This window comes from Mesoplodon bidens, assembly GCF_964165515.1.
Source record: "Mesoplodon bidens genome assembly, chromosome: 16".
Taxonomy (NCBI): Eukaryota; Metazoa; Chordata; class Mammalia; order Artiodactyla; family Ziphiidae; genus Mesoplodon; species Mesoplodon bidens.
The window spans coordinates 13,574,608-13,591,862 of record NC_138173.1 but is presented as its reverse complement, the minus strand read 5'-3'; the positions used below and the strand labels follow the sequence as shown (position 1 = coordinate 13,591,862).

Below are 17,255 nucleotides of genomic sequence, written 5' to 3'. Positions count from 1 at the left end.
ACATATCAATAATTACCTTAAATGTAAATGGATTAAGTGCTCCAACCAAAAGACACAGACTGGCTGAATGGATACAAAAACAAGACCTGTATACATGCTGCCTAGAAGAGACCCACTACAGACCTAGGGACACATACAGATTGAAAGTGAGGGGATGGAAAAAGATATTCCATGCAAATGGAAAACAAAAGGAAGCTGGAATAGCAATTCTTATATCAGACAAAATAGATTTTAAAATAAAGACTATTACAAGAGACAAGGAAGGACACTACATAATGATCAAGGGATCAATCCAAGATGAAGATATAACAATTGTAAATATTTATGCACCCAACATAGGAGCACCTCAGTACATAAGGCAAATGCTAACAGCCATAAAAGGGGAAATCAACAGTAACACAATCATAGTAGCAGACTTTAACACCCCACTTTCACCCATGGACAGATCATCCAAAATGAAAATAAATAAGGAAACTCAATCTATAAATGATACATTAAACAAGATGGACTTAGTTGATATTTACAGGACATTCCATCCAAAAACAACAGAATACACTTTCTTCTCAAGTGCTCATGGAACATTCTCCAGGATAGATCATATCTTGGGTCACAAATCAAGCCTTGGTAAATTTAAGAAAATTGAAACCATATCAAGTATCTATTCCGACCACAACACTATCAGATGAGATATCAACTACAGGAAAAAAACCTGTAAAAAAATACAAACACGTGGAGGCTAAACAATACACTACTAAATAACCAAGAGATCACTGAAGAAATCAAAGAGGAAATCAAAAAATGCCCAGAAACAAATGACAATGAAAACACGACAACCCAAAACCTATGGGATGCAGCAAAAGCAGTTCTAAGAGGGAAGTTTATAGCAATACAATCCTACCTCAAGAAACAATAACCATTTCAAATAAACAACCTAACCTTACACCTAAAGCAATTAGAGAAAGAACAAAAAAACCCCAAAGTTAGCAGAAGGAAAGAAATCATAAAGATCAAATCAGAAATAAATGAAAAAGAAATGAAAGAAACAACAGCAAAGATCAATAAAACTAAAAGTTGGTTCTTTGAGAAGATAAACAAAACTGATAAACCGTTAGCCAGACTCATCAAGAAAAAAAGGGAGAAGACTCAAATCAACAGAATTAGAAATGAAAAAGGAGAAGTAACAACTGACACTGCAGAAATACAGAGAATCATGAGAGGTTACTACAAGCAACTATATGCCAATAAAATGGACAACCTGGAAGAAATGGACAAATTCTTAGAAATGCACAACCCCCCAAGACTGAATCAGGAAGAAATAGAACATATGAACAGACCAATCACAAGCACTGAAATTGAAACTGTGATAAAAAATCTTCCAACAAACAAAAGCCCAGGACCAGATGGCTTCACAGGCGAATTCTATCAAGCATTTAGAGAAGAGCTAACACCTATCCTTCTCAAACTCTTCCAAAATATAGCAGAGGGAGGAACACTCCCAAACTCATTCTACGAGGCCACCATCACCTTGATACCAAAACCAGACAAGGATGTCACAAAGAAAGAAAACTACAGGCCAATATCACTGGTGAACACAGATGCAAAAATCCTCAACAAAATACTAGCAAACAGAATCCAACAGCACATTAAAAGGATCATACACCATGATCAAGTGGGGTTTATTCCAGGAATGCAAGGATTCTTCAATATACGCAAATCAATCAACGTGGTACACCATATTAACAAACTGAAGGAGAAAAACCATATGATCATCTCAATGAGCAGAGAAAGCTTTCGACAAAATTCAACACCCATTTATGATAAAAACACTGCAGAAAGTAGGCATAGAGGGAACTTTCCTCAACATAATAAAGGCCATATATGACAAACCCACAGCCAGCATCGTCCTCAATGGTGAAAAACTGAAACCATTTCCATTAAGATCAGGAACAAGACAAGGTTGCCCACTCTCACCACTCTTATTCAACATAGTTTTGGAAGTTTTAGCCACAGCAATCAGAGAAGAAAAAGAAATAAAAGGAATATAAATTGGAAAAGAAGAAGTAAAGCTGTCACTGTTTGCAGAGGACATGATACTATATACATAGAGAATCCTAAAGAAGCTACCAGATAACTACTAGACTTATTCAATGAATTTGGTGAAGTAGCAGGATACAAAATTAGTGCACAGAAATCTCTTGCATTCCTATACACTAATGATGAAAAATCTGAAAGAGAAATTAAGGAAACACTCTCCGATTTACCACTGCAACAAAAAGAATAAAATACCTAGGAATAAACCTACCTAAGGAGGCAAAAAACCTGTATGCAGAAAACTATAAGACATTGATGAAAGAAATTAAGGATGATACAAACAGACGAGAGATATACCATGTTCTTGGATTGGAAGAATCAACATTGTGAAAATGACTATACTACCCAAAGCAATCTACAGATTCCATGCAATCCCTATCAAACTACCAATGGCATCTTTCACAGAACTAGAACAAAAAATTTCAAAATTTGTATGGAAACACAAAAGACCCTGAAGAGCCAAAGCAATCTTGAGAAACAAAAATGGAACTGGAGGAATCAGGCTTCCAGATTTTAGACTATACTACAAAGCTACAGTAATCAAGACAGTTTGGTACTGGCACAAAAAGAGAAATATAGATCAATGGAACAGGATAGAAAACCCAGAGATAAACCCACACACATGTGGTCACCTTATTTTTTATAAAGGAGGCAAGAATATATAATGGAGAAAAGACAGCCTCTTCAATAAGTGGTGCTGGGAAAACTGGACAGCTACATGTAAAAGAATGAAATTAGAACCTCCCTAACACCATACACAAAAATTAAACTCAAAATGGATTAAAGGCCTAAATGTAAGGCCAGATACTATAAAACTCTTAGAGGAAAACATAGGCTGAACACTCTATGACATATATCACAGCAAGATCCTTTTCGACCCACCTCCTAGAGAAATGGAAATAAAAACAAAAGTAAACAAATGGGACCTAGTGAAACTTAAAAGCTTTTGCTCAGCAAAGGAAACCATAGACAAGATGAAAAGGAAACCCTCAGAATGGGAGAACATATTTGCAAATGAAGCAAGTGACAAAGGATTAATCTCCAAAATATACAAGCAGCTCATGCAGCTCAATATCAAAAAAACAAAAACCCAATCCAAAAATGGGCAGAAGACCTAAATACACATTTCTCCAAAGAAGATATACAGATTGCCAACAAACAAATGAAAATATGCTCAACATCACTAATCATTAGAGAAATGCAAGTCAAAACTACAATGAGGCATCACCTCACACTGGTCAGAATGGCCATCATGAAAAAATCTACAAACAATAAATGCTGGAGAGGGTGTGGAGAAAAGGGAACCCTCTGGCACTGTTGTTGGGAATGTAAATTGATACAGCCACTATGGAGACCAGTATGGAGGCCCCTTAATAAACTAAAAATAGAACTACCATATGACCCAGCAATCCCACTACTGGGCATATACCCTGAGAAAACCATAGTTCGAAAAGAGTCATGTACCACGATGTTCACTGCAGCTCTATTTACAATAGCCAGGATATGGAAGCAACCTAAGTGTCCATTGATAGATGAATGGATAAAGAAGATGTGGCACATATATACAACGGAATATTACTCAGCCATAAAAAAGAAATGAAATTGAGTTATTTGTAGTGAGGTGGGTGGACCTAGAGTCTGTCATACAGAGTGAAGTCAGTCAGAAAGAAAAAACAAATACTGTATGCTAACACACATATGAAATCTAAAAAAAAAAATGATTCTGAAAAACCTAGGGGCAGGACAGGAATAAAGACACAGATGTAGAGAATGGACTTGAGGACATGGGGAGTGGGAAAGGTAAGCTGGGATGAATTGAGAGAGTGGCATGGACATATATACACTACCAAATGTAAAATAGATAGCTAGTGGGAAGCAGCCACATAGCACAGGGAGATCAGCTCGGTGCTTTGTGACCACCTAGAGGCGTTGGATAGGGAGGATGGGAGGGAGATGCAAGAGGGAGGAGATATGGGAACATATGTATATGTATAACTGATTCACTTTGTTATACAGCAGAAATTAACACAACATTGTAAAGCAATTATACTCCAATAAAGATGTTTAAAAAAAATAATAGCAACAACAATAAAGAAGGTATACTAAAGAAAAATGATAAAATATTAATGAAGAACATAAAACGCCATCTGAGCAAATGGAATGGTGTAACATGTCCTTGGATTGGGTGACTCAGTATAATAATATCCTCCCCAAATCAGTATTAAGTTTAATGCAATTCCAATTAGAATCTCAACAGGGTTTTTCATTTGTTTTCTGTTTTGGGGAATTGATAAAATGATCATAAAATTTATATGGAAAATAGACCCTAAAAACCAATAAAGCTGGAAAAAGAATACTAGTAAGGGGAACTTGTCTGATATCGAGCATAACTTAATGCTGCTATAGATTGATAGGGTGACAGTATGGAAGTAGACAAATAGACCAGCAGAACAGAGAATCCAGGAATAGATCTACAAATGCAGTTGGCTCTAATATATGACCAAGGTGGTGTTTCTATTCAGTGGGAAAATGATAGAATATTTAATAAATGATGCTGATAGAATTGGCTATCACTATAGAAAAACTGAAGGTATAATTAGGTTACATATGTACAAAAATAAATCCAGAAGGATTAAAGACTCAGATGGAAAAAAAATAAAATAAAATGATAACATTCTTAGAAGAAAACCTATAAATGACCTATAATCCTTTAGAATAGGGGAAACTTTCTTCACCGAGAGGAAACCCAAAGGCATTGAAAAAGACATAGTAATTATATAAAATTTAAAATGTCTAAAATGATAAAAGTTATAATAAACAATTGAATAGAAAAATTATAAATATGAGGATAAAATGCAGTGCAGATGACAGACATCTATACAAAGCTCTTTTATACACGTGTAAGAAAAAAGATAAACAGCCCAAGAGAGAATAACATGAGCTAAGGACATGATTAAGCAATTCAGAGAGGAGTCCAATCCAAAGTTAACCCACGAATCAATGCTCAAACATACTTGTAGTAGGACAGCAAATTAAATTTTGCCATCAAACTGGCAAAAATCAAAAGGTGATACACTTTCAGGGTATTGTTGGCAGGTATTGAGGAGAAATGGTACTCTTCTACATTACTTGGGGGAGTGTAAACAGTAATAAACTCAGTAAACAATTTGGCAAAACTTATGAGAATTAAAAATAAAATCTTTTTTAAACTTTTAAATTTTGCATGATGTGAAATTTAAAACCTCTAAGTGAAAAAAAATTGAAAATGAAAAAATAACCAATGAAAATATGCCACAGTAACTATGACATCTTTATTTCACTCACATTTCAATAAGAGTTCAGCTAGGTATAAAAGTCTAGACTCATTTCCTTTTTTCAAAAGTACTTTGAAAATATTACTCTCGTGTTGCTATTTAAAACGTCAGATGTGAATGTAATTCTCATTCCTTTATAGATGGCCTGCTTCTTTCTCTCTGGAATTGGTTCCTGTTCCTAAATTTCACTTTACTGTGTCAAAGTGTTGCTATTTTCCCTTTTCTCTCTCGTGTTGGTACCCATTCAATCTTTCTTTAATCGTGGCACAATTTCAGTTAGCAGTTCTTCAAATATTTATTTTTTTTCTCTTTTAGAACCTCTATTAATCAGATGTTGACCACTATTCTATTTTTCATACCCTTTAATTTTTTTTCTCATTTTTCCAATTCTTTGTCCCTTCTAATGCCTTCTGAGAACATTTCAAAACCCACTGCATCTCATCAATTCACTCATCAACTGTATTCACTCAACCCATGAATTAAGTTTTTTATTTCCACTATATCTCATTGGTTCTTTTTTATAACTTCTTGTCCCTGTTTAATGTTTCCAGTGCCCTCCTACATGCCCTTGAGAATATTTACTAGGATTATTGTGAGTTCTTGTTTCTCTAACTCATTGCTTCTGCTCCCTCTGGAATTAGTTGCTCTATTTGTGATCTCTCCTTTCCAGCGCTTTACATCAGTGTTCCTCAAATGTCTCTTTCTTTTTCCTATTCCTTCAGGAGTATCAGCTACAGTTTTTATATTAAGTTCTGAGTTCTATCCATATCCCACTTGCTTTTGAGGCATCTCCAGAATTAGACTCAAAGGAGGAAAACCACAATTGCTGTAAGTTCCCCATCTAGACTCTCCTATGGCATAAATGAGATTTAACATCCTCAAGAATTAGCCTGATCTCAGTTGTCTTTTCATTTTCAGAAGTATTAGACTATGTCACAGACTCACCAAACATGTTCCATTTGTTTATGGAACGAGTTACAGTGTTCCAGGGGTATGGGAGAGATTGTAAGGACTCAGAATGGCAAGAAACTATGAAAAATGTCATTATTTCCAAAATTTCTTGGAACTTAATACTGTGTGATTGTTATAGTGAATCTTATTTTCCTTCCTCCCATTCATAGACCTGTATACATTTTTAATTTGAAAATTATTAAAATTTAGTTTTGAGGACTTCGTAACTGAACTGACCCCTAAGATAACTGGAGAGGCCTCGGGTTTCACAAAGCCAGTTTGTATAGAGCTGATCTAAAAATATAACAGAAATTGGTATGGCATGTTTGGTGGAATTATGTCTGTCTTGCCTCCCTGTCCTTGATATATCAATATTTGTATCTTACCAGACACCTGTACAGAGGTCTAGCCTTTTCTTTGGATCTGACATTCATTTATTCCACAAATATTTGTTGAACGCTTGCCATACTTGTTCTAGTTGTCAGGTGCCCAGCAGGAAAGACACAGTCCCTGACTTCACAGAGCATTAGAAGCTAACAAAGAATACAGATTGAATGTAGGCTCTGTTAGAGCAAGGATTTCTCCCTATGCTGTCTTCCAGTGTATCCCAGGCACCCAGATCAGTGTAAATATTGGTTGCATGTTAAATGAGTAAATTTTGACACTAATTACAAGTGTGTTGAGTGTTATGGTGGGAAAGTGCAAGTGTCATGGCGTGTATAAACAGGAGGCCTTTCCTGCTCTGGGGGGATCATGTAGAATTAGTTCTCCAACTGATACAGCCCTCCCTTTGGAGTAGTTTATGCAGGCTTAAGCAAACAGCACCTAGTTCCTATTCAGGCTGCCCTCCCATTATGCATGGAGGCCTGAACTGTCTTGGATTTTTCACTATTGATTTCTTTAAATGAGAAGTTAGATGAACTGCTTAACAATACCCTATGTTTACAGAAATAAAAGTCCGTTTAACAATGCCGATGTGTGTTTCTTGCTTCTTGCCTGCGCACCCCTTCACCCCATTTTCTTTCCTAATTTGCAGATGAAGGAGCTTCCATGCACCCTTGTGATGATACGTACTGTGGACCTTTCCCAGAATCTGAGCCCGAAGTGAAAGCTGTAGCTAACTTCCTCCGAAAACACAAGAAGCACATAAGGGCTTACCTCTCTTTTCATGCATATGCTCAGATGTTGCTGTATCCCTATTCTTACAAATATGCAACAATCCCCAATTTTAGCTGTGTGGTAAGTACTTGAAGCTGGATGTGTGTGTCAGGCTTCATCCTTTTCTAAGGCTAAGATGGGTCTAGGTAGTAATGATAAGAGCAAACACATTGTGTTTGTTCTAATTAGCATTTCATATATATATAATCTCATTTATGTTTCATACTCATAAGCAGTAACCATTATTATCCACATTTTACAGACGAGGAAACTGAAACTTAAAGATGTTAAGTCATTATACTAAGAACACAGAGCTACTAAGTGTCACAGCCAGGATTCACCCCAAATCTAGCTCCGGCATCGTTGCTTTTAACCACTGTGCATGCTGCTTCTCAAATGCAATCATTTCAAACGTATTTACATTCTTACCACAGGTTATTTGGAAAATGTCAGGATGGAGTTGATTAGTATTACAGCTTCGGTCACATATGCAGGGCTGTAATTAACTTTATTGAGTAAACAACTGTTCGTAAATTATGGTCTGACTCATTAATTAAAAGTTTTAATTTATAAACGCTATTTGCTTAATGCTACTAAGTCTCTGGGCATGCATCTGACAAGTTAGTGCTAAGAATGAACAACAGCCTTTCAGGTATGAGATTCCCTGAAAGTGAAAGAGCAGAGTTGCTTCCTCACCTCGTCTCAGAAACCCAACGAGCTATCCACTCCAGGGACTAATTCCTCAGTAAAGTGAGTCTGCTTCAGAGCCTGTATCATCTGAAGGCCTACAAAGTTCAAGACCAGGACCAACTAACACCTAGTGTTAAAAGCAAGGAAGAGGGAAGGAGGAGTGATTGGGAAGGGGCACAGGCGGGCTTTGGGGTTGCTGTTGATTTTCTATTCCTTGGCTGGACGCTGGTTCTGGATGACTGCATACAACTTGTGATCATTCACTGAACTATAAACTTAAAATCTGTATACTCTTCTGTATGTATTTTATGCTTGAATTTAAAAGCTTTTGTAAAAAAGAAGCATCCTCTCTCTCCCTATACCTCAGACTCCAAATCCTGCACCAGTTGCTTGGGGTTGCAGGAATTCCTGATCTAGATGGCCAGGACCTGGGAAGGATGAGGAACATGAGTTCAGAAGGTGGCCTGGGGAAGGCTTGCATTCTGTCCAAAAGAGGAACTTTGATCTTAGCATTTCATGCAAGAATTCTGAGCAAATTCTCTCTCTTGAGAAATACTGTAAAGGGGGGAGTGATATTTGATAGTGCTATTCTTCAGCTCCTCGGTGGGTCAAAGAGGCTTCTCATCCTTGGTGTTATTGACCTGGCAACCTAACCACCTTGTACCAAAATGTTTCTACACGCAAATGTTCAGCCTTTTCTAAATTAGACACAGCGTCTGTTTGTGTTCTCACAACAGATTATATAGAATACGTAATATATTAAAACTACCACATGAGAATATTCTCCATATTTTGAATGTATCTTCCCATCAGGAGTTATTTTCCTTGTGTCTTGGATTGGAGGATGTGGTATAGTGGATCAGTGGTTCACAACCAATGATGAATTTCCCTCCCAAGGGACACTGACAATGTTGGAGACATTTTTTGATGGCCACAACAGGGGTGGGGGATGTTATTGGCATCTAGTGGGTAGAGGCCAAGGATGCTGTGAAACATCCTACATTGCACAGGACAGCCTTCCACAGCAAAGAATGATTTAGTCCAAACTGTCAGTGGTGACCCCATTGAGAAATCCTGTTAGCGGGTTGCAGATAAGCTAAATCGCCAAAACTAAGATTACAATTCCCAGATAATAGATGTCTCTGAATGTCAACCAGAAACCATTAAGTTCTGTTCAACTTGTTCAAAAACATTCCATCAATATGTAGGCGTCTGTGTTTCTGCTAAGATATTTCGGTCACTAAGTGGCTTTAAATATGAAAATATTTAATAAAAAATATACTCCTTACTTAGCTGAGGTCCAATAAGGGAGACCTGGGTCCTTCTGGACAAATGGAAAAAAGAAGGAATGGACAAAAGGAAGAATCACCTAAACTCTTTTAAATAGGTGCCATCCTGGAAAATATTCTTAGAAAATTTTATGAAGCTTCTACTCTTTGAGGAAGGATGTCTAAACCTCTTATCAACATGCACCTGCACCTCAGTGGCAGAAGTCCAGTGAGCCCAAAAGACTAAAACTATGCATACATTTTGCAAAAATAGGCAGAGTGGTTATCTTTCTTTTTCCTCAGTAGATTATTTTTCTTGGGTTTAGTCATCTGAAATAATGGGGAACAGAGGTCTCCTCACCAGCAGAATGCAGTAATCTTCTAAATGTAGAAATTTCTGCCCTTGCCATGGAATACTGCTGAGGCCATTGGAGAAGATGTTAAAAATCTTAGCACATTCTCCATTAAGATACCTCATTATGGTGTTTACATTCCTTTTTTATCGGCTCCTGCAAGGAGAATGTCGTCATCAGTGAGATCAATGAATAAATGTCTGCCAGGTTCTGGAGCCTGGTTCCTGAATAGCCACCCAGTGTGGCATTTGCTGCAAATGTGGCTTTCTACATCCCTGAGGTGAGTAAGGACAGCAGGCTGAAGCCAGGTCCAGCACACAGCACCACGTTGCCCGGAGTGCTTCAACTGATGGATTAAATTATTCACAGGCAACTGGAAACGGGAGAGTTGTATACTGGTTTCAACACACTTCTTTTCCTCTCACTGGTCATACAATACTTCTCTAACTCCTTGCTGAAACTAGTGCTTTTATACCATTTGAAAATGTTTTCAAGGGTAGTCCGTATCACTCTCGTTCACCTTAGAATATTCACCTTTTAGTATTTTGAAGGTGTTTATTTTTCCTGCTTTTTGGCATTGGTGGGAAGTTCCACCTCAGAATTTCTACATCTTAGCCGCACCTGGCTGAGCTCTGCCAGGAGCCTGTGTAACCTTAGAAGTCACGAAGCATTCTGAAACTGTTTCCATTCCCACAAGGGATAAACACACAGAGCAAGAGGAGTCATTCTTTCTGAATTAAAGCGTTTCTGAACTGATCCAAATGGGTTTTAAATACCTTGAACCTAGCTGCCACTTAAAGATGTATGCACTGAAAGATCAATAAGATTAACTTGATACTGTTGCAGATCTATGCTTATTCAACATTGATGCAAGAAATAGTGATTAAGTGTCTGTTATATACAGGCACGTTGCTAAATACTATATTTGTAGCTCTGAGGGAGACTGACTTGGGCCCTGCCCTGTCAAGCATTTTGTAATTTATAGAAATGGGTGTCTCTGAACTAAAGTGAAGAGAACAGAACACTGAATCAGCCTCAGAAGATGTATTTATTCCAACATAGTCACTCCTTGCTGTATAACCCCAGCCTGACCACTGAACCTCGCTGGGCCTTCCTTTTCTCGTCTGTATATGGAAATATTACTGATCACTGGCTCATTGTGAGAATTAATCAAGGGAAATAATGTGTTCTAAAACATATTGCAAAATGCAGCATGTGACAAAGTAGCACAATATTATGATTAAATATAGCTATTCACCAATGTGCCTAGTGTTCTCCAAATTGATGACTGATAATGTTCAGACAACGTGTCAGTGTTTCTAAAGGTTTCAATGCAATGATATAAGTGATAAAATTTCTCCATTTAACCTCACAGGAATCTGCAGCTCATAAAGCTGTGAATGCGCTTCAGTCGGTATACGGCGTACAGTATCGATACGGGCCTGCTTCCAGCACATTGTGTAAGTTTCCTATGGACGCTGTGTTGGAATCATCTCTTGGACCAATATCCTGTGTAATGACCTCCCTCAAAAAAACCCAGAAAATGTGTTCCCCCCTAAAGTGAAAATTTTGACTACCAAATTAGCCAAGGAAGATGGAGGGAGTTCATGTCTGATTAGTTTTACCCTGCTTGACAGAAATCACTGTACCAATTGAAAAAATCCTAAGCAGAGAATATACTAAGCATGTAGTAAAAACTACAAGGTTGAATTGAGATCTTATGACAGTGCAAAGTACGAAAATGGGCTCCTTAAGCAGTTGTAACTACTGCAAAGGTAGAAATGGGCCTTGAGAAGATAATGATGTAATGTTTGAGCCCTTGAAGGAGCTTCCCTTTTATCCTTTCCTTCTACCATTCTTGTTATGAAATTCTGTTTCTTACATAACACCTTCAACTGAATTTCCCCTTGAAAGGTAATTAAAATATTTCCTATTTCATATGAAAGAAAGAGCCACCAGGTATATGGAAAGGACTTGGACAAAGAACCAGAAGTGGATTCTAGTCTTAATTCTGCCACTAGTTAGATGTAATCCTGACAAAGATATGAGTCCTGGGCTTCAGTTTCCATAACTGTTAAATAAGGAATTGGACTAGATCATTTCTCATGGCCTTTCAAACTCTAAAATTCATTGACTATATGACTTGAAAAATCTAGTGAGAAATCATACATTTCTGAATGTCTAGCGGTGTTCCAGGAGCTTGCCGTGATCGTATGGTAGTTAGTACTCTGTGAATGTCTACGCATGCATATGAAGGCATATACACACATTACATATATATGTATGCATAGTGACATCTGATTATACTTTTTAGTGAGGTAGCAAGTTTCTCCTTCATTTCTTTAATTTACCCATCATTATATTCCTAATCACTCACTTTCTTCAGCCTTCAGCAGAAATGTTTGGTTTGTTAATTAACACTGTTTATCATATAAGTTTATCCTAGTAATGGTAACGTCTTAAGTATCAGAGGATTTTTCTTAAGTTCATGATCATTGGTCTAATGCTGACCTTTTTACCACTGTTTTTTAATAGAGCCACCTTGAAAGGGGAAAATGTAGTGTTTTAAAAAATCACATTACCGGGCTTCCCTGGTGGCGCAGTGGTTGAGAATCTGCCTGCCAATGCAGGGGACAGGGGTTCGAGCCCTAGTCTGGGAAGATCCCACATGCCACGGAGCAACTAGCCCCGTGAGCCACAATTACTGAGCCTGCGCGTCTGGAGCCTGTGCTCCGCAACGAGAGGCCGCGATAGTGAGAGGCCCGTGCACCGCGATGAGGAGTGGCCCCCGCTTGCCGCAACTGGAGAAAGCCCTCGCACAGAAACGAAGACCCAACACAGCCAAAAATAAATAAATAAATAAATAAATAAAATAAAATAAAAAAATCACATTACCAGTTAATGCCAACAGAATATATATTAAAAACCTAAAGACATTAATTTTTTTTAAATCTTACTCTCAGTTCACCTTTTCAGCTTGGTATCAAGGCACAGTCACAGTATTATATTTACCAAGAACAACCTGTTACCATAGAAACGAGGCTGTCCTATCACTACGATGTAAGTGTTGGCAAATATTGTCTTTGACTTTGGCTACTATGACCACTATTTGCAGTTCCAGTGCATCTAACTCAGAGGGACAATGAAGCCACAGCCTACCTTCTGTCTCCAACTGAAGCAAGGGGGGCCTGGGAAACAGCAGAGTCATTTAATTGTCATCGTCACATAATTCTATCTCTAACTGGCAAAAACAGCATTAAAAAGTGGTATCATTTGAGTGGGAAATTTTTTAAATAATAAAATGGTGTTATGTCAGGCTGGATCATATATATTTCAGGGAGAAACGTATAGAAAGAGTCTTCTATGAAAATTCATTCATTTATTAATTAATTATTAAAAGCATGTTAGGCTAAAAACTGCATACTAGGCACTTCGGGGTGTAAAGATGCACAACAATAACATCTAATATATCCTGAGCACATTATTCAATTTTTGCAACAACCCTATGCAGTAAGTATTATGATCCCTTTTTCAAAGGGGAGACTGAGGCACAGAGAGTCACAGCAGGTGCCGGGATCAGATATAGCCCAAGCCCGAAAGCACCTGCACTTTCAACTCTGTGCTGAAAAGCTGGAGCATGTAAGGTCATAGGAGCCAGAAGGCGAGTTACCAGAATGGATTGTCAGCTAGGTTAAATGCTGCTGAGAGGTTGAACGTGAGATCTGAGGGGAAAGAAAAACAAAAAAGGAGATGAGGCCTGCTGTCATGGGTGACCTTCAAGAACAAAGGTTTCACAGCCTGGTAGAGGCAAGAACCAGACAGAAAGCGGTTGAGGATACAGAGGCAACATACATAGATCCTCTTTTGAGTTCTAAACCAAACGGAAGAAGAGAAAGAAGATGGTATGTAATAGGGTCATGAGAAGGAAGTGCTACAGGACAGCAGTGCTTGGACATTTTGGTGTCCAAAATGCAAGATGCAAGGTGGGCTTGGGGGGAGGTTTACTAAGAAACAGGGTCCTAGAGAAGACAACAAATGGGATCAACCACACCAAGTGTAAAAGACGAGCAGCATTTCTTCCTGAGCTAGAAGGAGACAAGTCAGGATTGCGATGTAAGCAGAGGAGGTGATGGGCTAACTACCCACGATGAGTATGGCGACAGCGGTAAAGTGAGGGGCAGGACCCGAAGAGAATGAGAAAGGTTCTGTAAGTGAAGGTCTAGAAAAAGGAGCCCAGAGCACCACTGGTAATGGAGAAGCGCCACAGAGATGAGCACGAATTTCCAACAAACACTTTCTCCACCTACCTTGTGAGGGAGAAAACAGAGAAACTGGACTAGGGATTGAGAATTAGCAAAACAAAAGCTGAAAAGGACTAGACAAAGGGTGTGGTGAGAAATTCAGTGGAGTAATTAACCATGCCCAGCTAGAGAGTTCAATGAAATTATAAGCAGCCCGGGGGAAGTCTGGAAACTGTAATAAGTAAAGGCAAAGAACAAGTTCATCAGGCGTGAAAAAATGGGGCGAGAAGAAGAAAAGAGGTTTCCTGGGATCAGAATTTCAATATTCTAGACCTTAGAAAAGGAGAAGAACTGAGTGAGAAGAAAAAAAGTCCACAGTGTGATTATGTTTATTGGTGAATAAAGTGAAGGTGGAGAGAAATGATATTGGAGTTGCAGCTAAGAAAGTGAGGTCATCATACTAGAAGAGCATTACTACTTAGACTAGCTCCTCACAGAACAAAGTTTCCATAACTGGCAGAGGCAAGACCCAGACTGAAGGTGGCTGGGATGATTTATGATGATAACAGGTATGATTTGTAAGTTCCATGAGCCTGATGCTAAGGAACTCAGCTTAAACTGCTCTTGTTGAAAGGGTATTTAATTGGAAAGGTTTAGTACAGCTTAGTAAGCAAGTACTATATATACATTTTGAAAATTATGCAGACTCTTTAGTGAAGCTGCTTTTTTTTTTTTTTTTTTTTAACTTTTAGATGTGAGCTCTGGTAACTCAATGGATTGGGCCTACAAGAATGGAATACCCTACACATTTGCTTTTGAACTACGTGACACTGGGCATTTTGGCTTTTTACTCCCAGAGATGCTCATCAAACCCACCTGTACAGAAACCATGCTGGCTGTGAAGAATATCACAATGCACCTACTAAAGAAGTGTCCCTGAGATGCCCCAAGGGGCAAGTCAACCTCCAGAGAGAGCTGGTTCTTCACAAGAGCTGCTTGGCAGTGGGTGCAAATTGTTTTTAAAGAGAAGGGCGATTACTGAGAGCGAACTTATCTGGGGACTTTAAAAGGACCTTCTCATGCAGTTCAACTCTCTGTGGCAATAAAAAATGGTGGAAAAAAATTAGAGTATAACCTAGTTTGTTGTAAGAGAAGGCATCCATTTTCTGCCCCTTTAGAGTCTTATTTGATTAAGTGGGGAGGGGAGATTTTCTAGTTCTTTGGTCTCAAGAAATGTACATATTGAGGATTCCACTTCAATAAATCTCATATTCTCAATTAAGATCTAGGCTACTGGGGCTTCCTTGGTGGTGCAGTGGTTAAGAATCCGCCTGCCAATGCAGGGGACACAGGTTCGAGCCCTGGTCCAGGAAGATCCCACATGCCGCGGAGCAACTAAGCCCATGCACCACAACTACTGAGCCTGCGCTCTAGAGCCCGCGAAGCCACCGCAATGAGAAGCCCATGCACCGCAACAAAGAGTAGCCCCCACTGCAACAAAGCCCACGTGCAGCAACAAAGACCCAACACAGCCAAAAATAAATAAATTTTTTTTTTAATTTTATAAAAAGATCTAGGCTAGTTGGTTGATCTAGGCTAGTTGATCTAGGCTAGACCTTGCTTGGTTTCCATGTAAAATGAAGATTTTTGGAATGGAAAGAACTATATTTCTTAATATAATAAATATACAACTTAATAAGACCTCAGATTATTTACATCATCCCCTGGCATTAGTGCACCAAACACCTATAAAAATGTAGCATGGAAGAGCACTTCTATTTATACTGTGAGAATGCCACTTAAAAAAAAAAAGAGGAAAAGCCACACAGTGTTAAGAGCTTTATACTTATTAACAATCTCACCAATTCCTGAAATACTATGAGGTGGATACTATTATCATCCCCATTTTTCAGATGAAGAAACTGAGGTTTAAAAAGATGATATAGACTCCCATTTCCAGGCATATGACAGGATGAGTATCTGGACTGCTGGAAATAACTAAAATTTCTGGACAAAACATAACTTTTTAAAATCATCTTTAAAACATCAGACAAAGAAGTAAGGAAATCCCAGGTCAGGCATTGAGTGAAGGCAGGGTCCTAGAAAGGTAAGAGATACTCTGTTATCCCAAGAGCGTTTGTCAAATCAACTAAGTGCAGACTGATTTTCACAGCGTTTTGGAGAATGGGCATGAGAACAAAGCCCAACACTAACTAGTCCAAGGTGGGAAGTCTAACAGCAGATTCTCCTCCTACCAGAATTCTGGGATTCCAAAGTGCTAATCCTTCGGTGTCAGGGCAAACTGCAAATAAACCCCCATACTACTTCCAATGGACCACAAGGAAAACTGACCATTTCAGATTTTGGCAAGCGTAGAGAGGGGAGAAATTGCCACTGAGAATTTGGAACCACAAGTCAGCCCTCCCCCAGGTTTGTGGCACAAATTCAGATAACCTAGATGGTCTGATAAACCTCTAGCCAAGAATTTAATTCTGATTAATCCCAGATTGGTTATATCCTCTAAGTATCTGGTAGAAGCAAATCCTCTCAGAGGATTTATCTGACCAAAACACTTTATGAACACCAGGATAAAGATATGAGCCTAAAAAGTTCCAGAAAGAAAAAGAAATGATCACAAGGAAATGAGGACCAGAGTAGCGTGAAACTTCTCAACAGCACCACTGAAGCTTGAAGATGATGGAGAAATGCCTTTAGAGGTTTGAGGGAAAATTCTGTCCTAAAAATCAATACCCAATCAATGAAATGTTAGGATAGAATATAGACATTTTCATAAAACTGAGGTCCTAGGGCTTCCCTGGTGGCACAGTGGTAGAGAGTCCGCCTGCCGATGCAGGGGACACGGGTTCGTGCCCCGGTCCGGGAAGATCCCACATGCCATGGAGCGGCTGGGCCCGTGAGCCATGGCCGCTGAGCCTGCGCATCCGGAGCCTGTGCTCCGCAGCGGGAGAGGCCGCGGCAGTGAGAGGCCCGCGTACCGCAAAAAACAGAACAAAACAACTGAGGTCCTAGATATTTACCTTTCTCTGGAAACTCCTGAAGGATATGCTCTACCAAAATGAGGGTGTAAACTAAGAGAAAGCTGTAGAACCCCAGAAAACAGGAAATTCAACATAGGAGAAAGGAATGAAAAAAAATCTCAAGATAAAGAATCTGAAAAAGAATAGATAT

The 17,255-nt window shown here is 38.8% G+C and overlaps 1 protein-coding gene across 1 annotated transcript in view; it reads left to right on the top strand.

The window, feature by feature from the left end:
• Positions 1-15,079, top strand: part of CPA6 (carboxypeptidase A6) — a 266,324-nt gene extending 251,245 nt beyond the window's left edge. Inside the window, exons 9-11 of the mRNA XM_081258400.1 lie at positions 7,393-7,595; positions 11,201-11,285; positions 14,819-15,079. Of these exons, the coding sequence (XP_081114526.1) occupies positions 7,393-7,595; positions 11,201-11,285; positions 14,819-15,006 (476 nt within the window). The 3' untranslated portion in view covers positions 15,007-15,079. The remainder of the gene's footprint in view (positions 1-7,392; positions 7,596-11,200; positions 11,286-14,818) is intronic.
• Positions 15,080-17,255: the final 2,176 nt, after the last annotated feature.